Source organism: Carcharodon carcharias (assembly GCF_017639515.1).
Source record: "Carcharodon carcharias isolate sCarCar2 chromosome 39 unlocalized genomic scaffold, sCarCar2.pri SUPER_39_unloc_13, whole genome shotgun sequence".
NCBI classification, from domain to species: Eukaryota; Metazoa; Chordata; class Chondrichthyes; order Lamniformes; family Lamnidae; genus Carcharodon; species Carcharodon carcharias.
Window position 1 is genome coordinate 45,001 of NW_024470818.1, and position 23,763 is coordinate 68,763.

The 23,763-nt window shown below is 58.1% G+C and overlaps 1 protein-coding gene across 1 annotated transcript in view; it reads left to right on the top strand.

Annotated features, from left to right (window-relative positions):
* Positions 1–66: 66 nt before the first annotated feature.
* Positions 67–23,763, top strand: part of LOC121274936 (protein kinase C beta type-like) — a gene marked incomplete at its 3' end in the record, with an annotated part of 252,888 nt that continues 229,191 nt past the window's right edge. Inside the window, exon 1 of the mRNA XM_041182309.1 lies at positions 67–317. Within this exon, the coding sequence (XP_041038243.1) occupies positions 67–317 (251 nt within the window). The remainder of the gene's footprint in view (positions 318–23,763) is intronic.

The following is a 23,763-nucleotide window of genomic DNA, read 5'->3' on the forward strand; positions in this document are numbered from 1 at the left end:
CAGCTACAAAAAGCAGGGCTGGGGTGGCGATCGCGAAACTCGCTCCGCCGCCGCCTCCTGCCCGCGATGTGCGACTCTGCCGGCGCGCCCGCCGCCTCCTCCTCCTCCTCCTCCTCCTCTTCCTGCCCCCCTGAGGATGCCAGTCTTGCCCAGCAGGGGGCCAGCCCCTTCCCCCTGCCCCCTGCCCCCCTGGGGGGCAAGTTCGCCAGGAAGGGGGCGCTTCGCCAGAAGAACGTCCACGAAGTGAAGGACCACAAATTCATCGCCCGCTTCTTCAAACAGCCGACCTTCTGCAGCCACTGTACCGACTTCATCTGGTGAGAGGGGGTGGGGAGAGAGGGAGAGAGAGAGAGATGGGGGAGAGAGAGAGAGTGATGGGGGAGAGAGAGAGAGAGAGTGATGGGGGTGAGAGAGAGAGAGATGGGGTTAGAGAGGGATAGAGATGGGGGTGAGAGAGAGAGAGATGGTGGTGAGAGAGAGAGAGAGATGGGGGAGAGAGAGAGAGAGAGAGAGATGGGGAGAGAGAGAGAGAGATGTGGGGAGAGAGATGGGGGAGAGAGAGAGAGTGATGGGAGAGAGAGAGAGAGATGGGGGGAGAGAGAGAGAGAGAGATGGGGGAGAGAGAGAGAGAGAGAGTGATGGGGGAGAGAGAGAGAGAGAGAGATGGGGGAGAGAGAGAGAGAGATGGGGGAGAGAGAGAGAGAGAGATGGGGGAGAAAGAGAGAGTGATGGGGGAGAGAGAGAGAGAGAGAGATGGGGGAGAGAGAGAGAGAGATGGGGGAGAGAGAGAGAGAGATGGGGGAGAGAGAGAGAGAGAGAGTGATGGGGGAGAGAGAGAGAGAGAGATGGGGGAGAGAGAGAGAGAGAGATGGGGGGAGAGAGAGAGAGAGAGATGGGGGAGAGAGAGAGAGAGAGATGGGGGAGAGAGAGAGAGAGAGAGATGGGGGAGAGAGAGAGAGAGATGGGGGAGAGAGAGAGAGAGATGGGGGAGAGAGAGAGAGAGATGGGGGAGAGAGAGAGAGAGAGATGGGGGAGAGAGAGAGAGAGAGTGATGGGGGAGAGAGAGAGAGAGAGAGATGGGGGAGAGAGAGAGAGAGATGGGGGAGAGAGAGAGAGAGAGATGGGGGAGAGAGAGAGAGTGATGGGGGAGAGAGAGAGAGAGAGATGGGGGAGAGAGAGAGAGAGTGATGGGGGGGAGAGAGAGAGAGGTGGGGGGGAGAGAGAGAGAGAGATGTGGGGGAGAGATAGAAAGATGGGGAGAGAGAGAGAGAGTGATGGGGGGAGAGAGAGAGAGAGATGTGGGGAGAGAGATGGGGGGAGAGAGAGAGAGTGAATGGGAGAGAGAGTGTGATGGGAGAGAGAGAGAGAGATGGGGAGAGAGAGAGAGAGAGAGATGGGGGGGGAGAGAGAGAGACGGGGGGAGAGAGAGAGAGAGATGGGGGGGAAGAGAGAGAGAGAGATGGGGGAGAGAGAGATGGGGGGAGAGAGAGAGAGAGTGATGGGGGAGAGAGAGATGGGGGGAGAGAGAGAGAGAGAGAGAGAGAGAGATGGGGAGAGAGAGAGAGAGATGTGGGGAGAGAGATGGGGGGAGAGAGAGAGAGTGATGGGGGAGAGAGAGAGATGGGGGGAGAGAGAGAGAGATGGGGGAGAGAGAGAGATGGGTGTGAGAGAGAGAGAGATGGGGGGGGAAGAGAGAGAGAGATGTGGGGAGAGAGATGGGGGAAAGAGAGAGAGAGAGATGGGGGGGAGAGAGCGAGAGAGAGATGGGGGGGAGAGAGCGAGAGAGAGATGGGGGAGAGAGAGAGAGAGAGATGGGGGAGAGAGAGAGGGAGAGAGAGAGAGTGCTGGGTTGAGTGGGTTTGAGAGAGAGAGGGAAGGAGGGAGAGAGAGGGATGGGTTGAGCATGTTTGAGAGAGGGAGAGAGGGATGGGTTGAGTGGGTTTGAGGGAGGGAGAGAGGGAGAGAGGGATGGGTTGAGCGGGTTTGAGAGAGGGAGAGAGGGATGGGTTGAGTGGGTTTGAGAGAGGGAGAGAGGGATGGGTTGAGCGGGTTTGAGAGAGGGAGAGAGGGATGGGTTGAGCGGGTTTGAGAGAGGTAGAGAGGGATGGGTTGAGCGGGTTTGAGAGAGGGAGAGGGAGGGAGAGAGGGATGGGTTGAGCGGGTTTTAGAGAGGTAGAGAGGGATGGATTGAGTGGGTTTGAGAGAGGGAGAGAGGGATGGGTTGAGCGGGTTTGAGAGAGGGAGAGAGGGATGGGTTGAGCGGGTTTGAGGGAGGGAGAGAGGGATGGGTTGAGCAGGTTTGAGAGAGGGAGAGAGGGATGGGTTGAGCGGGTTTGGGAGAGGGAGAGGGAGGGAGGGATGGGTTGAGCGGGGTTGAGAGAGGGAGAGACGGATGGATTGAGTGGGTTTGAGAGAGGGAGAGAGGGATGGGTTGAGCGGGTTTGAGAGAGGGAGAGAGGGATGGGTTGAGCAGGTTTGAGAGAAGGAGAGAGGGATGGGTTGAGCGGGTTTGAGAGAGGGAGAGAGGGATGGGTTGAGCGGGTTTGAGGGAGAGAGGGATGGGTTGAGCGGGTTTGAGAGAAGGAGAGAGGGAGAGAGGGATGGGTTGAGTGGGTTTGAGAGAGGGAGAGAGGGATGGGTTGAGCGGGTTTGAGAAAGGGAGAGAGGGATGGGTTGAGCGGGTTTGAGAAAGGGAGAGAGGGATGGGTTGAGCGGGTTTGAGAGAAGGAGAGAGGGTTGGGTTGAGCGGGTTTGAGAGAGGGAGAGAGGGATATTTTGAGCGGGTTTGAGAGAGGGAGGGAGGGATGGGTTGAGCGGGTTTGAGAGAGGGAGAGAGGGATGGGTTGAGCAGGTTTGAGAGAGGTAGAGAGGGATGGGTTGAGCGGGTTTGAGAGAGGGAGAGAGGGAGGGGTTTAGTGCGTTTCAGAGAGGGAGAGAGGGAGAGAGGGATGGGTTGAGCAGGTTTGAGAGAGGTAGAGAGGGATGGGTTGAGCGGGTTTGAGAGAGGGAGAGAGGGATGGGTTGAGCAGGTTTGAGAGAGGGAGAGAGGGAGAGAGGGATGGGTTGAGCAGGTTTGAGAGAAGGAGAGGGGGATGGGTTGAGCGGGTTTGAGAGAGGGAGAGAGGGATTGGTTGAGCTGGTTTGAGAGAGGGAGAGAGGGATGGGTTGAGCGGGTTTGAGAGAGGGAGAGAGGGATGGGTTGAGCGGGTTTGAGAGAGGGAGAGAGGGATGGGTTGAGCGGGTTTGAGAGAGGGAGAGAGGGATGGGTTGAGCGGGTTTGAGAGAGGGAGAGGGGGATGGGTTGAGCGGGTTTGAGAGAGGGAGAGAGGGATGGGTTGAGCGGGTTTGAGAGAGGGAGAGAGGGATGGGTTGAGCGGGTTTGTGAGAGGGAGAGATGGATGGGTTGAGCGGGTTTGAGAGAGGGAGAGAGGGATGAGTTGAGCGGGTTTGAGAGAGGGAGGGAGGGTTTGGTTGAGCGGGTTTGGAGAGGGAGAGAGGGATGGGTTGAGCGGGTTTGAGAGAGGGAGAGAGGGATGTGTTGAGCGGGTTTGAGAGAGGGAGAGAGGGATGGGTTGAGCGGGTTTGAGAGAGGGAGAGAGGGATGGGTTGAGCGGGTTTGAGAGAGGGAGAGAGGGATGGGTTGAGCGGGTTTGAGAGAGGGAGAGAGGGATGGGTTGAGCGGGTTTGAGAGAGGGAGAGAGGGATGGGTTGAGCGGGTTTGAGAGAGGGAGAGAGGGATGGGTTTAGTGGGTTTGAGAGAGGGAGAGAGGGATGGGTTGAGCGGGTTTGAGGGAGGGAGTGAGGGTTTGGTTGAGCGGGTTTGAGAGAGGGAGATAGGGATGGGTTGAGCGGGTTGGAGGGAGGGAGAGAGGGATGGGTTGAGCGGGTTGGAGGGAGGGAGTGAGGGTTTGGTTGAGCGGGTTGGAGGGAGGGAGTGAGGGTTTGGTTGAGCGGTTTTGAGAGAGGGAGAGAGGGATGGGTTGAGCGGGTTTGAGAGAGGGAGAGAGGGATGGGTTGAGCAGGTTGGAGGGAGGTAGAGAGGGATGGGTTGAGCGGGTTTGAGAGAGGGAGAGAGGGATGGGTTGAGCGGGTTGGAGGGAGGGAGAGAGGGATGGGTTGAGTGGGTTTGAGAGAGGGAGAGAGGGATGGGTTGAGCTGGTTTGAGAGAGGGAGAGAGGGATGGATTGAGTGGGTTTGAGAGAGGGAGAGAGGGATGGGTTGAGCGGGTTTGAGAGAGGGAGAGAGGGATGGGTTGAGCGAGTTTGAGAGAGGGAGAGAGGGATGGGTTGAGCGGGTTTGAGAGAGGGAGAGAGGGATGGGTTGAGCATGTTTGGGAGAGGGAGAGGGAGGGAGGGATGGGTTGAGCGGGTTTGAGAGAGGGAGAGAGGGATGGGTTGAGCGAGTTTGAGAGAGGGAGAGAGGGATGGGTTGAGCGGGTTTGAGAGAGGTAGAGAGGGATGGGTTGAGCAGGTTTGAGAGAGGGAGAGAGGGATGGGTTGAGCAGGTTTGGAGAGGGAGAGAGGGATGGGTTGAGCGGGTTTGAGAGAGGGAGAGAGGGATGGGTTAAGCGGGTTTGAGAGAGGGAGAGAGGGATGGGTTGAGCGGGTTTGAGAGAGGGAGAGGGAGGGAGAGAGGGATGGGTTGAGCGGGTTTTAGAGAGGTAGAGAGGGATGGATTGAGCGGGTTTGAGAGAGGGAGAGAGGGATGGGTTTAGTGCGTTTCAGAGAGGGAGAGAGGGAGAGAGGGATGGGTTGAGCAGGTTTGAGAGAGGTAGAGAGGGATGGGTTGAGCGGGTTTGAGAGAGGGAGAGAGGGATGGGTTGAGCAGGTTTGAGAGAGGGAGAGAGGGAGAGAGGGATGGGTTGAGCAGGTTTGAGAGAAGGAGAGGGGGATGGGTTGAGCGGGTTTGAGAGAGGGAGAGAGGGATTGGTTGAGCTGGTTTGAGAGAGGGAGAGAGGGATGGGTTGAGCGGGTTTGAGAGAGGGAGAGAGGGATGGGTTGAGCGGGTTTGAGAGAGGGAGAGAGGGATGGGTTGAGCGGGTTTGAGAGAGGGAGAGAGGGATGGGTTGAGCGGGTTTGAGAGAGGGAGAGGGGGATGGGTTGAGCGGGTTTGAGAGAGGGAGAGAGGGATGGGTTGAGCGGGTTTGAGAGAGGGAGAGAGGGATGGGTTGAGCGGGTTTGTGAGAGGAGAGATGGATGGGTTGAGCGGGTTTGAGAGAGGGAGAGAGGGATGAGTTGAGCGGGTTTGAGAGAGGGAGGGAGGGTTTGGTTGAGCGGGTTTGGAGAGGGAGAGAGGGATGGGTTGAGCGGGTTTGAGAGAGGGAGAGAGGGATGTGTTGAGCGGGTTTGAGAGAGGGAGAGAGGGATGGGTTGAGCGGGTTTGAGAGAGGGAGAGAGGGATGGGTTGAGCGGGTTTGAGAGAGGGAGAGAGGGATGGGTTGAGCGGGTTTGAGAGAGGGAGAGAGGGATGGGTTGAGCGGGTTTGAGAGAGGGAGAGAGGGATGGGTTGAGCGGGTTTGAGAGAGGGAGAGAGGGATGGGTTTAGTGGGTTTGAGAGAGGGAGAGAGGGATGGGTTGAGCGGGTTTGAGGGAGGGAGTGAGGGTTTGGTTGAGCGGGTTTGAGAGAGGGAGATAGGGATGGGTTGAGCGGGTTGGAGGGAGGGAGAGAGGGATGGGTTGAGCGGGTTGGAGGGAGGGAGTGAGGGTTTGGTTGAGCGGGTTGGAGGGAGGGAGTGAGGGTTTGGTTGAGCGGTTTTGAGAGAGGGAGAGAGGGATGGGTTGAGCGGGTTTGAGAGAGGGAGAGAGGGATGGGTTGAGCAGGTTGGAGGGAGGTAGAGAGGGATGGGTTGAGCGGGTTTGAGAGAGGGAGAGAGGGATGGGTTGAGCGGGTTGGAGGGAGGGAGAGAGGGATGGGTTGAGTGGGTTTGAGAGAGGGAGAGAGGGATGGGTTGAGCTGGTTTGAGAGAGGGAGAGAGGGATGGATTGAGTGGGTTTGAGAGAGGGAGAGAGGGATGGGTTGAGCGGGTTTGAGAGAGGGAGAGAGGGATGGGTTGAGCGAGTTTGAGAGAGGGAGAGAGGGATGGGTTGAGCGGGTTTGAGAGAGGGAGAGAGGGATGGGTTGAGCATGTTTGGGAGAGGGAGAGGGAGGGAGGGATGGGTTGAGCGGGTTTGAGAGAGGGAGAGACGGATGGATTGAGTGGGTTTGAGAGAGGGAGAGAGGGATGGGTTGAGCGGGTTTGAGAGAGGGAGAGAGGGATGGGTTGAGCAGGTTTGAGAGAAGGAGAGAGGGATGGGTTGAGCGGGTTTGAGAGAGGGAGAGAGGGATGGGTTGAGCGAGTTTGAGAGAGGGAGAGAGGGATGGGTTGAGCGGGTTTGAGAGAGGTAGAGAGGGATGGGTTGAGCAGGTTTGAGAGAGGGAGAGAGGGATGGGTTGAGCAGGTTTGGAGAGGGAGAGAGGGATGGGTTGAGCGGGTTTGAGAGAGGGAGAGAGGGATGGGTTAAGCGGGTTTGAGAGAGGGAGAGAGGGATGGGTTGAGCGGGTTTGAGAGAGGGAGAGGGAGGGAGAGAGGGATGGGTTGAGCGGGTTTTAGAGAGGTAGAGAGGGATGGATTGAGTGGGTTTGAGAGAGGGAGAGAGGGATGGGTTGAGCGGGTTTGGGAGAGGGAGAGAGGGATGGGTTGAGCGGGTTTGAGGGAGGGAGAGAGGGATGGGTTGAGCGGGTTTGAGAGAGGGAGAGAGGGATGGGTTGAGCGGGTTTGGGAGAGGGAGAGGGAGGGAGGGATGGGTTGAGCGGGTTTGAGAGAGGGAGAGACGGATGGATTGAGTGGGTTTGAGAGAGGGAGAGAGGGATGGGTTGAGCGGGTTTGAGAGAGGGAGAGAGGGATGGGTTGAGCAGGTTTGAGAGAAGGAGAGAGGGATGGGTTGAGCGGGTTTGAGAGAGGGAGAGAGGGATGGGTTGAGCGGGTTTGAGAGAGAGAGGGATGGGTTGAGCGGGTTTGAGAGAGGGAGAGAGGGATGGGTTGAGCGGGTTTGAGAGAGGGAGAGAGGGATGGGTTGAGTGGGTTTGAGGGAGAGAGGGATGGGTTGAGCGGGTTTGAGAGAAGGAGAGAGGGAGAGAGGGATGGGTTGAGTGGGTTTGAGAGAGGGAGAGAGGGATGGGTTGAGCGGGTTTGAGAAAGGGAGAGAGGGATGGGTTGAGCGGGTTTGAGAAAGGGAGAGAGGGATGGGTTGAGCGGGTTTGAGAGAAGGAGAGAGGGTTGGGTTGAGCGGGTTTGAGAGAGGGCGAGAGGGATGGGTTGAATGGGTTTGAGGGAGGGAGAGAGGGATGGGTTGAGCGGGATTGAGAGAGGGAGAGAGGGATGGGTTGAGCGGGTTTGAGAGAGGGAGAGAGGGATGGGTTGAGCGAGTTTGAGAGATGGAGAGAGGGATGGGTTGAGCGGGTTTGAGAGAGAGAGGGAGGGATGGGTTGAGCGGGTTTGAGAGAGGGAGGGAGGGATGGGTTGAGCAGGTTTGAGGGAGGGAGAGAGGGATGGGTTGAGCGGGTTTGAGAGATGGAGAGAGGGAGAGAGGGATGGGTTGAGCGGGTTTGAGAGAGGTAGAGAGGGATGGGTTGAGCAGGTTTGAGAGAGGTAGAGAGGGATGGGTTGAGCGGGTTTGAGAGAGGGAGAGAGGGATGGGTTGAGCGGGTTTGAGAGAGGGAGAGAGGGTTGGGTTGAGCGGGTTTGAGAGAGGGAGAGAGGGATATTTTGAGCGGTTTTGAGAGAGGGAGGGAGGGATGGGTTGAGCGGGTTTGAGAGAGGGAGAGAGGGATGGGTTGAGCAGGTTTGAGAGAGGTAGAGAGGGATGGGTTGAGCGGGTTTGAGAGAGGGAGAGAAGGATGGGTTTAGTGCGTTTCAGAGAGGGAGAGAGGGAGAGAGGGATGGGTTGAGCAGGTTTGAGAGAGGTAGAGAGGGATGGGTTGAGCGGGTTTGAGAGAGGGAGAGAGGGATGGGTTGAGCAGGTTTGAGAGAAGGAGAGGGGGATGGGTTGAGCGGGTTTGAGAGAGGGAGAGAGGGATGGGTTGAGCTGGTTTGAGAGAGGGAGAGAGGGATGGGTTGAGCGGGTTTGAGAGAGGGAGAGAGGAATGGGTTGAGCGGGTTTGAGAGAGGGAGAGAGGGATGGGTTGAGCGGGTTTGAGAGAGGGAGAGAGGGATGGGTTGAGCGGGTTGGAGAGAGGGAGATGGGGATGGGTTGAGCGGGTTTGAGAGAGGGAGAGAGGGATGGGTTGAGCGGGTTTGAGAGAGGGAGAGAGGGATGGGTTGAGCGGGTTTGTGAGAGGGAGAGATGGATGGGTTGAGCGGGTTTGAGAGAGGGAGAGAGGGATGGGTTGAGCGGGTTTGAGAGAGGGAGGGAGGGTTTGGTTGAGCGGGTTTGGAGAGGGAGAGAGGGATGGGTTGAGCGGGTTTGAGAGAGGGAGAGAGGGATGGGTTGAGCGGGTTTGAGAGAGGGAGAGAGGGATGGGTTGAGCAGGTTTGAGAGAGGGAGAGAGGGAGAGAGTGATGGGTTGAGCAGGTTTGAGAGAAGGAGAGGGGGATGGGTTGAGCGGGTTTGAGAGAGGGAGAGAGGGATGGGTTGAGCTGGTTTGAGAGAGGGAGAGAGGGATGGGTTGAGCGGGTTTGAGAGAGGGAGAGAGGGATGGGTTGAGCGGGTTTGAGAGAGGGAGAGAGGGATGGGTTGAGCGGGTTTGAGAGAGGGAGAGAGGGATGGGTTGAGCGGGTTTGAGTGAGGGAGAGGGGGATGGGTTGAGCGGGTTTGAGAGAGGGAGAGAGGGATGGGTTGAGCGGGTTTGTGAGAGGGAGAGATGGATGTGTTGAGCGGGTTTGAGAGAGGGAGAGAGGGATGGGTTGAGCGGGTTTGAGAGAGGGAGGGAGGGTTTGGTTGAGCGGGTTTGGAGAGGGAGAGAGGGATGGGTTGAGCGGGTTTGAGAGAGGGAGAGAGGGATGGGTTGAGCGGGTTTGAGAGAGGGAGAGAGGGATGGTTTGAGCGGGTTTGAGAGAGGGAGAGAGGGATGGGTTGAGCGGGTTTGAGAGAGGGAGAGAGGGATGGGTTGAGCGGGTTTGAGGGAGGGAGTGAGGGTTTGGTTGAGCGGGTTTGAGAGAGGGAGATAGGGATGGGTTGAGCGGGTTGGAGGGAGGGAGAGAGGGATGGGTTGAGCGGGTTGGAGGGAGGGAGTGAGGGTTTGGTTGAGCGGGTTGGAGGGAGGGAGTGAGGGTTTGGTTGAGCGGTTTTGAGAGAGGGAGAGAGGGATGGGTTGAGCGGGTTTGAGATAGGGAGAGAGGGATGGGTTGAGCGGGTTGGAGGGAGGTAGAGAGGGATGGGTTGAGCGGGTTTGAGAGAGGGAGAGAGGGATGGGTTGAGCGGGTTGGAGGGAGGGAGAGAGGGATGGGTTGAGTGGGTTTGTGAGAGGGAGAGAGGGATGGGTTGAGCGAGTTTGAGAGAGGGAGAGAGGGATGGATTGAGTGGGTTTGAGAGAGGGAGAGAGGGATGGGTTGAGCGGGTTTGAGAGAGGGAGAGAGGGATGGGTTGAGCGAGTTTGAGAGAGGGAGAGAGGGATGGGTTGAGCGGGTTTGAGAGAGGGAGAGAGGGATGGGTTGAGCATGTTTGGGAGAGGGAGAGGGAGGGAGGGAGGGATGGGTTGAGCGGGTTTGCGAGAGGTAGAGAGGGATGGTTTGAGTGGGTTTGAGGGAGAGAGGGATGGGTTGAGCGGGTTTTGAGAGAGGGAGAGAGGGATGGGTTGAGCGGGTTTGAGAGAGGGTGAGAGGGATGGGTTGAGCGGGTTTGAGGGAGGGAGAGAGGGATGGGTTGAGCGGGTTTGAGAGAGGGAGAGAGGGATGGGTTGAGCGGGTTGGAGGGAGGGAGAGAGGGATGGATTGAGCGGGTTTGAGAGAGGGAGAGAGGGATGGGTTGGGCGGGTTTGAGAGAGGGAGAGAGGGATGGGTTGAGCGGGTTTGAGAGAGGGAGAGAGGGATGGGTTGAGCGAGTTTGAGAGAGGGAGAGAGGGATGGGTTAAGCGGGTTTGAGAGAGGGAGAGAGTGATGGGTTGAGCGGGTTGGAGGGAGGGAGAGAGGGATGGGTTGAGCGGGTTTGAGAGAGGGAGAGAGGGATGGGTTGAGCTGGTTTGAGAGAGGGAGAGAGGGTTTGGTTGAGCGGGTTGGAGGGAGGGAGGGAGGGATGGGTTGAGTGGGTTGGAGGGAGGGAGAGAGGGATGGGTTGAGCGGGTTGGAGGGAGGGAGAGAGGGATGGGTTGAGCGTGTTTGAGAGAGGGAGAGAGGGATGGTTTGAGCGGGTTTGAGGGAGGGAGAGAGGGATGGGTTGAGTGGGTTTGAGAGAGGGAGAGAGGGATGGGTTGAGCGAGTTGGTGGGAGGGAGAGAGGGATTTGTTGAGCGGGTTTGAGAGAGGGAGAGAGGGATGGGTTGAGCGGGTTTGAGAGAGGGAGAGAGGGATGGGTTGAGCGGGTTTGAGAGAGGGAGAGAGGGTGAGAGGGATGGGTTGAGCAGGTTTGAGAGAGGGAGAGGGGGATGGGTTGAGCGGGTTTGAGAGAGGGAGAGAGGGATGGGTTGAGCGGGTTTGAGAGAGGGAGAGAGGGATGGGTTGAGCGGGTTTGAGTGAGGGAGAGAGGGATGGGTTGAGCGGGTTTGAGAGAGGGAGAGAGGGATGGGTTGAGCGAGTTGGTGGGAGGGAGAGAGGGATGGGTTGAGCGGGTTTGAGAGAGGGAGAGAGGGATGGGTTTGAGCGGGTTTGAGAGAGGGAGAGAGGGATGGGTTGAGCGGGTTTGAGAGAGGGAGAGAGGGTGAGAGGGATGGGTTGAGCAGGTTTGAGAGAGGGAGAGGGGGATGGGTTGAGCGGGTTTGAGTGAGGGAGAGAGGGATGGGTTGAGCGGGTTTGAGAGAGGGAGAGAGGGATGGGTTGAGCGGGTTTGAGAGAGGGAGAGGGGGATGGGTTGAGCGGGTTTGAGAGAGGGAGAGAGGGATGGGTTGAGCGGGTTTGTGAGAGGGAGAGATGGATGTGTTGAGCGGGTTTGAGAGAGGGAGAGAGGGATGGGTTGAGCGGGTTTGAGAGAGGGAGGGAGGGTTTGGTTGAGCGGGTTTGGAGAGGGAGAGAGGGATGGGTTGAGTGGGTTTGAGAGAGGGAGAGAGGGATGGGTTGAGCGGGTTTGAGAGAGGGAGAGAGGGATCGGTTGAGCGGGTTTGAGAGAGGGAGAGAGGGATGGGTTGAGCGGGTTTGAGAGAGGGAGAGAGGGATGGGTTTAGTGGGTTTGAGAGAGGGAGAGAGGGATGGGTTGAGCGGGTTTGAGGGAGGGAGTGAGGGTTTGGTTGAGCGGGTTTGAGAGAGGGAGATAGGGATGGGTTGAGCGGGTTGGAGGGAGGGAGACAGGGATGGGTTGAGCGGGTTGGAGGGAGGGAGTGAGGGTTTGGGTGAGCGGGTTGGAGGGAGGGAGTGAGGGTTTGGTTGAGCGGTTTTTGAGAGAGGGAGAGAGGGATGGGTTGAGCGGGTTTGAGAGAGGGAGAGAGGGATGGGTTGAGCAGGTTTGAGAGAGGGAGAGAGGGAGAGAGGGATGGGTTGAGCAGGTTTGAGAGAAGGAGAGGGGGATGGGTTGAGCGGGTTTGAGAGAGGGAGAGAGGGATGGGTTGAGCTGGTTTGAGAGAGGGAGAGAGGGATGGGTTGAGCGGGTTTGAGAGAGGGAGAGAGGGATGGGTTGAGCGGGTTTGAGAGAGGGAGAGAGGGATGGGTTGAGCGGGTTTGAGAGAGGGAGAGAGGGATGGGTTGAGCGCGTTTGAGAGAGGGAGAGAGGGATGGGTTGAGCGGGTTTGAGAGAGGGAGAGAGGGATGGGTTGAGCGGGTTTGAGAGAGGGAGAGAGGGATGGGTTGAGCAGGTTTGTGAGAGGGAGAGATGGATGGGTTGAGCGGGTTTGAGAGAGGGAGAGAGGGATGGGTTGAGCGGGTTTGAGAGAGGGAGGGAGGGTTTGGTTGAGCGGGTTTGGAGAGGGAGAGAGGGATGGGTTGAGCGGGTTTGAGAGAGGGAGAGAGGGATGGGTTGAGCGGGTTTGAGAGAGGGAGAGAGGGATGGGTTGAGCGGGTTTGAGAGAGGGAGAGAGGGATGGGTTGAGCGGGTTTGAGAGAGGGAGAGAGGGATGGGTTGAGCGGGTTTGAGAGAGGGAGAGAGGGATGGGTTGAGCGGGTTTGAGAGAGGGATAGAGGGATGGGTTGAGCGGGTTTGAGAGAGGGAGAGAGGGATGGGTTTAGTGGGTTTGAGAGAGGGAGAGAGGGATGGGTTGAGCGGGTTTGAGGGAGGGAGTGAGGGTTTGGTTGAGCGGGTTTGAGAGAGGGAGATAGGGATGGGTTGAGCGGGTTGGAGGGAGGGAGAGAGGGATGGGTTGAGCGGGTTGGAGGGAGGGATTGAGGGTTTGGTTGAGCGGGTTGGAGGGAGGGAGTGAGGGTTTGGTTGAGCGGTTTTGAGAGAGGGAGAGAGGGATGGGTTGAGCGGGTTTGAGAGAGGGAGAGAGGGATGGGTTGAGCGGGTTGGAGGGAGGCAGAGAGGGATGGGTTGAGCGGGTTTGAGAGAGGGAGAGAGGGATGGGTTGAGCGGGTTGGAGGGAGGGAGAGAGGGATGGGTTGAATGGGTTTGAGAGAGGGAGAGAGGGATGGGTTGAGCTGGTTTGAGAGAGGGAGAGAGGGATGGATTGAGTGGGTTTGAGAGAGGGAGAGAGGGATGGGTTGAGCGGGTTTGAGAGAGGGAGAGAGGGATGGGTTGAGCGAGTTTGAGAGAGGGAGAGAGGGATGGGTTGAGCGGGTTTGAGAGATGGAGAGAGGGATGGGTTGAGCATGTTTGGGAGAGGGAGAGGGAGGGAGGGATGGGTTGAGCGGGTTTGAGAGAGGGAGAGACGGATGGATTGAGTGGGTTTGAGAGAGGGAGAGAGGGATGGGTTGAGCAGGTTTGAGAGAGGGAGAGAGGGATGGGTTGAGCAGGTTTGAGAGAAGGAGAGAGGGATGGGTTGAGCGGGTTTGAGAGAGGGAGAGAGGGATGGGTTGAGCGAGTTTGAGAGAGGGAGAGAGGGATGGGTTGAGCGGGTTTGAGAGAGGTAGAGAGGGATGGGTTGAGCAGGTTTGAGAGAGGGAGAGAGGGATGGGTTGAGCAGGTTTGGAGAGGGAGAGAGGGATGGGTTGAGCGGGTTTGAGAGAGGGAGAGAGGGATGGGTTGAGCGGGTTTGAGAGAGGGAGAGAGGGATGGGTTGAGTGGGTTTGAGGGAGAGAGGGATGGGTTGAGTGGGTTTGAGAGAGGGAGAGAGGGATGGGTTGAGCGGGTTTGAGAGAGGGAGAGAGGGATGGGTTGAGCGGGTTTGAGAGAGGGACAGAGGGATGGGTTGAGCGGGTTTGTGAGAGGGAGAGAGGGATGGTTTGAGTGGGTTTGAGGGAGGGAGAGAGGGAGAGAGGGATGGGTTGAGTGGGTTTGAGAGAGGGAGAGAGGGATGGGTTGAGCGGGTTTGAGAAAGGGAGAGAGGGCTGGGTTGAGCGGGTTTGAGAGAAGGAGAGAGGGTTGGGTTGAGCGGGTTTGAGACAGGGCGAGAGGGATGGGTTGAATGGGTTTGAGGGAGGGAGAGAGGGATGGGTTGAGCGGGTTTGAGGGAGTGAGAGAGGGATGGGTTGAGCGGGTTTGAGAGAGGGAGAGAGGGATGGATTTAGCGAGTTTGAGAGAGGGAGAGAGGGATGGGTTGAGCAGGTTTGAGAGAGAGAGGGAGGGATGGGTTGAGCGGGTTTCAGAGAGGGACGGAGGGATGGGTTGAGCGGGTTTGGGGAGGGAGGGAGGGATGGGTTGAGCGGGTTTGAGAGATGGAGAGAGGGATGGGTTGAGCGGGTTTGAGGGAGGGAGAGAGGGATGGGTTGTGCGGGTTTGAGAGAGGGAGAGAGGGATGGGTTGAGCGGGTTGGAGGGAGGGAGAGAGGGATGGGTTGAGCGGGTTTGAGAGAGGGAGAGAGGGATGGGTTGGGCGGGTTTGAGAGAGGGAGAGAGGGATGGGTTGAGCGGGTTTGAGAGAGGGAGAGAGGATGGGTTGAGCGAGTTTGAGAGAGGGAGAGAGGGATGGGTTAAGCGGGTTTGAGAGAGGGAGAGAGGGATGGGTTGAGCGGGTTGGAGGGAGGGAGAGAGGGATGGGTTGAGCGGGTTTGAGAGAGGGAGAGAGGGATGGGTTGAGCTGGTTTGAGAGAGGGAGAGAGGGTTTGGTTGAGCGGGTTGGAGGGAGGGAGGGAGGGATGGGTTGAGTGGGTTGGAGGGAGGGAGAGAGGGATGTGTTGAGCGGGTTGGAGGGAGGGAGAGAGGGATGGGTTGAGCGTGTTTGAGAGAGGGAGAGAGGGATGGTTTGAGCGGGTTTTAGGGAGGGAGAGAGGGATGGGTTGAGTGGGTTTGAGAGAGGGAGAGAGGGATGGGTTGAGCGAGTTGGTGGGAGGGAGAGAGGGATGGGTTGAGCGGGTTTGAGAGAGGGAGAGAGGGATGGGTTGAGCGGGTTTGAGAGAGGGAGAGAGGGATGGGTTGAGCGGGTTTGAGAGAGGGAGAGAGGGTGAGAGGGATGGGTTGAGCAGGTTTGAGAGAGGGAGAGGGGGATGGGTTGAGCGGGTTTGAGAGAGGGAGAGAGGGATGGGTTGAGCGGGTTTGAGAGAGGGAGAGAGGGATGGGTTGAGCGGGTTTGAGTGAGGGAGAGAGGGATGGGTTGAGCGGGTTTGAGAGAGGGAGAGAGGGATGGGTTGAGCGAGTTGGTGGGAGGGAGAGAGGGATGGGTTGAGCGGGTTTGAGAGAGGGAGAGAGGGATGGGTTGAGCGGGTTTGAGAGAGGGAGAGAGGGATGGGTTGAGCGGGTTTGAGAGAGGGAGAGAGGGGTGAGAGGGATGGGTTGAGCAGGTTTGAGAGAGGGAGAGGGGGATGGGTTGAGCGGGTTTGAGTGAGGGAGAGAGGGATGGGTTGAGCGGGTTTGAGAGAGGGAGAGAGGGATGGGTTGAGCGGGTTTGAGAGAGGGAGAGGGGGATGGGTTGAGCGGGTTTGAGAGAGGGAGAGAGGGATGGGTTGAGCGGGTTTGAGAGAGGGAGAGAGGGATGGGTTGAGCGGGTTTGTGAGAGGGAGAGATGGATGTGTTGAGCGGGTTTGAGAGAGGGAGAGAGGGATGGGTTGAGCGGGTTTGAGAGAGGGAGGGAGGGTTTGGTTGAGCGGGTTTGGAGAGGGAGAGAGGGATGGGTTGAGCGGGTTTGAGAGAGGGAGAGAGGGATGGGTTGAGCGGGTTTGAGAGAGGGAGAGAGGGATCGGTTGAGCGGGTTTGAGAGAGGGAGAGAGGGATGGGTTGAGCGGGTTTGAGAGAGGGAGAGAGGGATGGGTTTAGTGGGTTTGAGAGAGGGAGAGAGGGATGGGTTGAGCGGGTTGGAGGGAGGGAGTGAGGGTTTGGTTGAGCGGTTTTGAGAGAGGGAGAGAGGGATGGGTTGAGCGGGTTTGAGAGAGGGAGAGAGGGATGGGTTGAGCAGGTTTGAGAGAGGGAGAGAGGGATGGGTTGAGCAGGTTTGAGAGAAGGAGAGGGGGATGGGTTGAGCGGGTTTGAGAGAGGGAGAGAGGGATGGGTTGAGCTGGTTTGAGAGAGGGAGAGAGGGATGGGTTGAGCGGGTTTGAGAGAGGGAGAGAGGGATGGGTTGAGCGGGTTTGAGAGAGGGAGAGAGGGATGGGTTGAGCGGGTTTGAGAGAGGGAGAGAGGGATGGGTTGAGCGGGTTTGAGAGAGGGAGAGGGGGATGGGTTGAGCGGGTTTGAGAGAGGGAGAGAGGGATGGGTTGAGCGGGTTTGAGAGAGGGAGAGAGGGATGGGTTGAGCAGGTTTGTGAGAGGGAGAGATGGATGGGTTGAGCGGGTTTGAGAGAGGGAGAGAGGGATGGGTTGAGCGGGTTTGAGAGAGGGAGGGAGGGTTTGGTTGAGCGGGTTTGGAGAGGGAGAGAGGGATGGGTTGAGCGGGTTTGAGAGAGGGAGAGAGGGATGGGTTGAGCGGGTTTGAGAGAGGGAGAGAGGGATGGGTTGAGCGGGTTTGAGAGAGGGAGAGAGGGATGGGTTGAGCGGGTTTGAGAGAGGGAGAGAGGGATGGGTTGAGCGGGTTTGAGAGAGGGAGAGAGGGATGGGTTGAGCGGGTTTGAGAGAGGGAGAGAGGGATGGGTTGAGCGGGTTTGAGAGAGGGAGAGAGGGATGGGTTTAGTGGGTTTGAGAGAGGGAGAGAGGGATGGGTTGAGCGGGTTTGAGGGAGGGAGTGAGGGTTTGGTTGAGCGGGTTTGAGAGAGGGAGATAGGGATGGGTTGAGCGGGTTGGAGGGAGGGAGAGAGGGATGGGTTGAGCGGGTTGGAGGGAGGGAGTGAGGGTTTGGTTGAGCGGGTTGGAGGGAGGGAGTGAGGGTTTGGTTGAGCGGTTTTGAGAGAGGGAGAGAGGGATGGGTTGAGCGGGTTTGAGAGAGGGAGAGAGGGATGGGTTGAGCGGGTTGGAGGGAGGCAGAGAGGGATGGGTTGAGCGGGTTTGAGAGAGGGAGAGAGGGATGGGTTGAGCGGGTTGGAGGGAGGGAGAGAGGGATGGGTTGAATGGGTTTGAGAGAGGGAGAGAGGGATGGGTTGAGCTGGTTTGAGAGAGGGAGAGAGGGATGGATTGAGTGGGTTTGAGAGAGGGAGAGAGGGATGGGTTGAGCGGGTTTGAGAGAGGGAGAGAGGGATGGGTTGAGCGAGTTTGAGAGAGGGAGAGAGGGATGGGTTGAGCGGGTTTGAGAGAGGGAGAGAGGGATGGGTTGAGCATGTTTGGGAGAGGGAGAGGGAGGGAGGGATGGGTTGAGCGGGTTTGAGAGAGGGAGAGACGGATGGATTGAGTGGGTTTGAGAGAGGGAGAGAGGGATGGGTTGAGCAGGTTTGAGAGAGGGAGAGAGGGATGGGTTGAGCAGGTTTGAGAGAAGGAGAGAGGGATGGGTTGAGCGGGTTTGAGAGAGGGAGAGAGGGATGGGTTGAGCGAGTTTGAGAGAGGGAGAGAGGGATGGGTTGAGCGGGTTTGAGAGAGGTAGAGAGGGATGGGTTGAGCAGGTTTGAGAGAGGGAGAGAGGGATGGGTTGAGCAGGTTTGGAGAGGGAGAGAGGGATGGGTTGAGCGGGTTTGAGAGAGGGAGAGAGGGATGGGTTGAGCGGGTTTGAGAGAGGGAGAGAGGGATGGGTTGAGTGGGTTTGAGGGAGAGAGGGATGGGTTGAGTGGGTTTGAGAGAGGGAGAGAGGGATGGGTTGAGCGGGTTTGAGAGAGGGAGAGAGGGATGGGTTGAGCGGGTTTGAGAGAGGGACAGAGGGATGGGTTGAGCGGGTTTGAGAGAGGGAGAGAGGGATGGGTTGAGCGGGTTTGTGAGAGGGAGAGAGGGATGGTTTGAGTGGGTTTGAGGGAGGGAGAGAGGGAGAGAGGGATGGGTTGAGTGGGTTTGAGAGAGGGAGAGAGGGATGTGTTAAGCGGGTTTGAGAAAGGGAGAGAGGGATGGGTTGAGCGGGTTTGAGAAAGGGAGAGAGGGCTGGGTTGAGCGGGTTTGAGAGAAGGAGAGAGGGTTGGGTTGAGCGGGTTTGAGACAGGGCGAGAGGGATGGGTTGAATGGGTTTGAGGGAGGGAGAGAGGGATGGGTTGAGCGGGTTTGAGGGAGTGAGAGAGGGATGGGTTGAGCGGGTTTGAGAGAGGGAGAGAGGGATGGATTTAGCGAGTTTGAGAGAGGGAGAGAGGGATGGGTTGAGCGGGTTTGAGAGAGAGAGGGAGGGATGGGTTGAGCGGGTTTCAGAGAGGGACGGAGGGATGGGTTGAGCGGGTTTGGGGAGGGAGGGAGGGATGGGTTGAGCGGGTTTGAGAGATGGAGAGAGGGAGAGAGGGATGGGTTTGAGCGGGTTTGAGAGAGGTAGAGAGGGATGGGTTGAGCAGGTTTGAGAGAGGTAGAGAGGGATGGGTTGAGCGGGTTTGAGAGAGGGAGAGAGGGATGGGTTGAGCGGGTTTGAGAGAGGGAGAGAGGTTGGGTTGAGCGGGTTTGAGAGAGGGAGAGAGGGATGTTTTGAGCGGGTTTGAGAGAGGGAGAGAGGGATGGGTTTAGTGCGTTTGAGAGAGGGAGAGAGGGAGAGAGGGATGGGTTGAGCAGGTTTGAGAGAGGTAGAGAGGGATGGGTTGAGCGGGTTTGAGAGAGGGAGAGAGGGATGGGTTGAGCAGGTTTGAGAGAGGGAGAGAGGAGAGAGGGATGGGTTGAGCAGGTTTGAGAGAAGGAGAGGGGGATGTGTTGAGCGGGTTTGAGAGAGGGAGAGAGGGATGGGTTGAGCTGGTTTGAGAGAGGGAGAGAGGGATGGGTTGAGCGGGTTTGAGAGTGGGAGAGAGGGTTGGGTTGAGCGGGTTTGAGAGAAGGAGAGAGGAATGGGTTTGAGCGGGTTTGAGAGAGGGAGAGAGGGATGGGTTGAGCGAGTTTGAGAGAGGGAGAGAGGGATGGGTTGAGCGGGTTTGAGAGAGGTAGAGAGGGATGGGTTGAGCAGGTTTGAGAGAGGGAGAGAGGGATGGGTTGAGCAGGTTTGGAGAGGGAGAGAGGGATGGGTTGAGCGGGTTTGAGAGAGGGAGAGAGGGATGGGTTGAGCGGGTTTGAGAGAGGGAGAGAGGGATGGGTTGAGTGGGTTTGAGGGAGAGAGGGATGGGTTGAGTGGGTTTGAGAGAGGGAGAGAGGGATGGGTTGAGCGGGTTTGAGAGAGGGAGAGAGGGATGGGTTGAGTGGGTTTGAGGGAGAGAGGGATGGGTTGAGTGGGTTTGAGAGAGGGAGAGAGGGATGGGTTGAGCGGGTTTGAGAGAGGGACAGAGGGATGGGTTGAGCGGGTTTGTGAGAGGGAGAGAGGGATGGTTTGAGTGGGTTTGAGGGAGGGAGAGAGGGAGAGAGGGATGGGTTGAGTGGGTTTGAGAGAGGGAGAGAGGGATGTGTTAAGCGGGTTTGAGAAAGGGAGAGAGGGATGGGTTGAGCGGGTTTGAGAAAGGGAGAGAGGGCTGGGTTGAGCGGGTTTGAGAGAAGGAGAGAGGGTTGGGTTGAGCGGGTTTGAGACAGGGCGAGAGGGATGGGTTGAATGGGTTTGAGGGAGGGAGAGAGGGATGGGTTGAGCGGGTTTGAGGGAGTGAGAGAGGGATGGGTTGAGCGGGTTTGAGAGAGGGAGAGAGGGATGGATTTAGCGAGTTTGAGAGAGGGAGAGAGGGATGGGTTGAGCAGGTTTGAGAGAGAGAGGGAGGGATGGGTTGAGCGGGTTTCAGAGAGGGACGGAGGGATGGGTTGAGCGGGTTTGGGGAGGGAGGGAGGGATGGGTTGAGCGGGTTTGAGAGATGGAGAGAGGGATGAGTTGAGCGGGTTTGAGGGAGGGAGAGAGGGATGGGTTGAGCGGGTTTGAGAGAGGGAGAGAGGGATGGGTTGAGCGGGTTGGAGGGAGGGAGAGAGGGATGGGTTGAGCGGGTTTGAGAGAGGGAGAGAGGGATGGGTTGGGCGGGTTTGAGAGAGGGAGAGAGGGATGGGTTGAGCGGGTTTGAGAGAGGGAGAGAGGGATGGGTTGAGCGAGTTTGAGAGAGGGAGAGAGGGATGGGTTGAGCGAGTTTGAGAGAGGGAGAGAGGGATGGGTTAAGCGGGTTTGAGAGAGGGAGAGAGGGATGGGTTTAGTGCGTTTGAGAGAGGGAGAGAGGGAGAGAGGGATGGGTTGAGCAGGTTTGAGAGAGGTAGAGAGGGATGGGTTGAGCGGGTTTGAGAGAGGGAGAGAGGGATGGGTTGAGCAGGTTTGAGAGAGGGAGAGAGGGAGAGAGGGATGGGTTGAGCAGGTTTGAGAGAAGGAGAGGGGGATGTGTTGAGCGGGTTTGAGAGAGGGAGAGAGGGATGGGTTGAGCTGGTTTGAGAGAGGGAGAGAGGGATGGGTTGAGCGGGTTTGAGAGTGGGAGAGAGGGTTGGGTTGAGCGGGTTTGAGAGAAGGAGAGAGGAATGGGTTGAGCGGGTTTGAGAGAGGGAGAGAGGGATGGGTTGAGCGAGTTTGAGAGAGGGAGAGAGGGATGGGTTGAGCGGGTTTGAGAGAGGTAGAGAGGGATGGGTTGAGCAGGTTTGAGAGAGGGAGAGAGGGATGGGTTGAGCAGGTTTGGAGAGGGAGAGAGGGATGGGTTGAGCGGGTTTGAGAGAGGGAGAGAGGGATGGGTTGAGCGGGTTTGAGAGAGGGAGAGAGGGATGGGTTGAGTGGGTTTGAGGGAGAGAGGGATGGGTTGAGTGGGTTTGAGAGAGGGAGAGAGGGATGGGTTGAGCGGGTTTGAGAGAGGGAGAGAGGGATGGGTTGAGTGGGTTTGAGGGAGAGAGGGATGGGTTGAGTGGGTTTGAGAGAGGGAGAGAGGGATGGGTTGAGCGGGTTTGAGAGAGGGACAGAGGGATGGGTTGAGCGGGTTTGTGAGAGGGAGAGAGGGATGGTTTGAGTGGGTTTGAGGGAGGGAGAGAGGGAGAGAGGGATGGGTTGAGTGGGTTTGAGAGAGGGAGAGAGGGATGTGTTAAGCGGGTTTGAGAAAGGGAGAGAGGGATGGGTTGAGCGGGTTTGAGAAAGGGAGAGAGGGCTGGGTTGAGCGGGTTTGAGAGAAGGAGAGAGGGTTGGGTTGAGCGGGTTTGAGACAGGGCGAGAGGGATGGGTTGAATGGGTTTGAGGGAGGGAGAGAGGGATGGGTTGAGCGGGTTTGAGGGAGTGAGAGAGGGATGGGTTGAGCGGGTTTGAGAGAGGGAGAGAGGGATGGATTTAGCGAGTTTGAGAGAGGGAGAGAGGGATGGGTTGAGCAGGTTTGAGAGAGAGAGGGAGGGATGGGTTGAGCGGGTTTCAGAGAGGGACGGAGGGATGGGTTGAGCGGGTTTGGGGAGGGAGGGAGGGATGGGTTGAGCGGGTTTGAGAGATGGAGAGAGGGATGAGTTGAGCGGGTTTGAGGGAGGGAGAGAGGGATGGGTTGAGCGGGTTTGAGAGAGGGAGAGAGGGATGGGTTGAGCGGGTTGGAGGGAGGGAGAGAGGGATGGGTTGAGCGGGTTTGAGAGAGGGAGAGAGGGATGGGTTGGGCGGGTTTGAGAGAGGGAGAGAGGGATGGGTTGAGCGGGTTTGAGAGAGGGAGAGAGGGATGGGTTGAGCGAGTTTGAGAGAGGGAGAGAGGGATGGGTTGAGCGAGTTTGAGAGAGGGAGAGAGGGATGGGTTAAGCGGGTTTGAGAGAGGGAGAGAGGGATGGGTTGAGCGGGTTGGAGGGAGGGAGAGAGGGATGGGTTGAGCGGGTTTGAGAGAGGGAGAGAGGGATGGGTTGAGCTGGTTTGAGAGAGGGAGAGAGGGTTTGGTTGAGCGGGTTGGAGGGAGGGAGGGAGGGATGGGTTGAGTGGGTTGGAGGGAGGGAGAGAGGGATGTGTTGAGCGGGTTGGAGGGAGGGAGAGAGGGATGGGTTGAGCGTGTTTGAGAGAGGGAGAGAGGGATGGTTTGAGCGGGTTTTAGGGAGGGAGAGAGGGATGGGTTGAGTGGGTTTGAGAGAGGGAGAGAGGGATGGGTTGAGCGAGTTGGTGGGAGGGAGAGAGGGATGGGTTGAGCGGGTTTGAGAGAGGGAGAGAGGGATGGGTTGAGCGGGTTTGAGAGAGGGAGAGAGGGATGGGTTGAGCGGGTTTGAGAGAGGGAGAGAGGGTGAGAGGGATGGGTTGAGCAGGTTTGAGAGAGGGAGAGGGGGATGGGTTGAGCGGGTTTGAGAGAGGGAGAGAGGGATGGGTTGAGCGGGTTTGAGAGAGGGAGAGAGGGATGGGTTTGAGCGGGTTTGAGTGAGGGAGAGAGGGATGGGTTGAGCGGGTTTGAGAGAGGGAGAGAGGGATGGGTTGAGCGAGTTGGTGGGAGGGAGAGAGGGATGGGTTGAGCGGGTTTGAGAGAGGGAGAGAGGGATGGGTTGAGCGGGTTTGAGAGAGGGAGAGAGGGATGGGTTGAGCGGGTTTGAGAGAGGGAGAGAGGGATGGGTTGAGCGGGTTTGTGAGAGGGAGAGATGGATGTGTTGAGCGGGTTTGAGAGAGGGAGAGAGGGATGGGTTGAGCGGGTTTGAGAGAGGGAGAGAGGGATGGGTTGAGCGGGTTTGAGAGAGGGAGAGAGGGATGGGTTGAGCGGGTTTGAGAGAGGGAGAGAGGGATGGGTTGAGCGGGTTTGAGAGAGGGAGAGAGGGATGGGTTTAGTGGGTTTGAGAGAGGGAGAGAGGGATGGGTTGAGCGGGTTTGAGGGAGGGAGTGAGGGTTTGGTTGAGCGGGTTTGAGAGAGGGAGATAGGGATGGGTTGAGCGGGTTGGAGGGAGGGAGAGAGGGATGGGTTGAGCGGGTTGGAGGGAGGGAGTGAGGGTTTGGTTGAGCGGGTTGGAGGGAGGGAGTGAGGGTTTGGTTGAGCGGTTTTGAGAGAGGGAGAGAGGGATGGGTTGGGCGGGTTTGAGAGAGGGAGAGAGGGATGGGTTGAGCGGGTTTGAGAGAGGGAGAGAGGGATGGGTTGAGCGAGTTTGAGAGAGGGAGAGAGGGATGGGTTAAGCGGGTTTGAGAGAGGGAGAGAGGGATGGGTTGAGCGGGTTGGAGGGAGGGAGAGAGGGATGGGTTGAGCGGGTTTGAGAGAGGGAGAGAGGGATGGGTTGAGCTGGTTTGAGAGAGGGAGAGAGGGTTTGGTTGAGCGGGTTGGAGGGAGGGAGGGAGGGATGGGTTGAGTGGGTTGGAGGGAGGGAGAGAGGGATGTGTTGAGCGGGTTGGAGGGAGGGAGAGAGGGATGGGTTGAGCGTGTTTGAGAGAGGGAGAGAGGGATGGTTTGAGCGGGTTTTAGGGAGGGAGAGAGGGATGGGTTGAGTGGGTTTGAGAGAGGGAGAGAGGGATGGGTTGAGCGAGTTGGTGGGAGGGAGAGAGGGATGGGTTGAGCGGGTTTGAGAGAGGGAGAGAGGGATGGGTTGAGCGGGTTTGAGAGAGGGAGAGAGGGATGGGTTGAGCGGGTTTGAGAGAGGGAGAGAGGGTGAGAGGGATGGGTTGAGCAGGTTTGAGAGAGGGAGAGGGGGATGGGTTGAGCGGGTTTGAGAGAGGGAGAGAGGGATGGGTTGAGCGGGTTTGAGAGAGGGAGAGAGGGATGGGTTGAGCGGGTTTGAGTGAGGGAGAGAGGGATGGGTTGAGCGGGTTTGAGAGAGGGAGAGAGGGATGGGTTGAGCGAGTTGGTGGGAGGGAGAGAGGGATGGGTTGAGCGGGTTTGAGAGAGGGAGAGAGGGATGGGTTGAGCGGGTTTGAGAGAGGGAGAGAGGGATGGGTTGAGCGGGTTTGAGAGAGGGAGAGAGGGATGGGTTGAGCGGGTTTGAGAGAGGGAGAGAGGGATGGGTTGAGCGGGTTTGAGAGAGGGAGAGAGGGTGAGAGGGATGGGTTGAGCAGGTTTGAGAGAGGGAGAGGGGGATGGGTTGAGCGGGTTTGAGTGAGGGAGAGAGGGATGGGTTGAGCGGGTTTGAGAGAGGGAGAGAGGGATGGGTTGAGCGGGTTTGAGAGAGGGAGAGGGGGATGGGTTGAGCGGGTTGGAGAGAGGGAGAGAGGGATGGGTTGAGCGGGTTTGAGAGAGGGAGAGAGGGATGTGTTGAGCGGGTTTGAGAGAGGGAGAGAGGGATGGGTTGAGCGGGTTTGAGAGAGGGAGGGAGGGTTTGGTTGAGCGGGTTTGGAGAGGGAGAGAGGGATGGGTTGAGC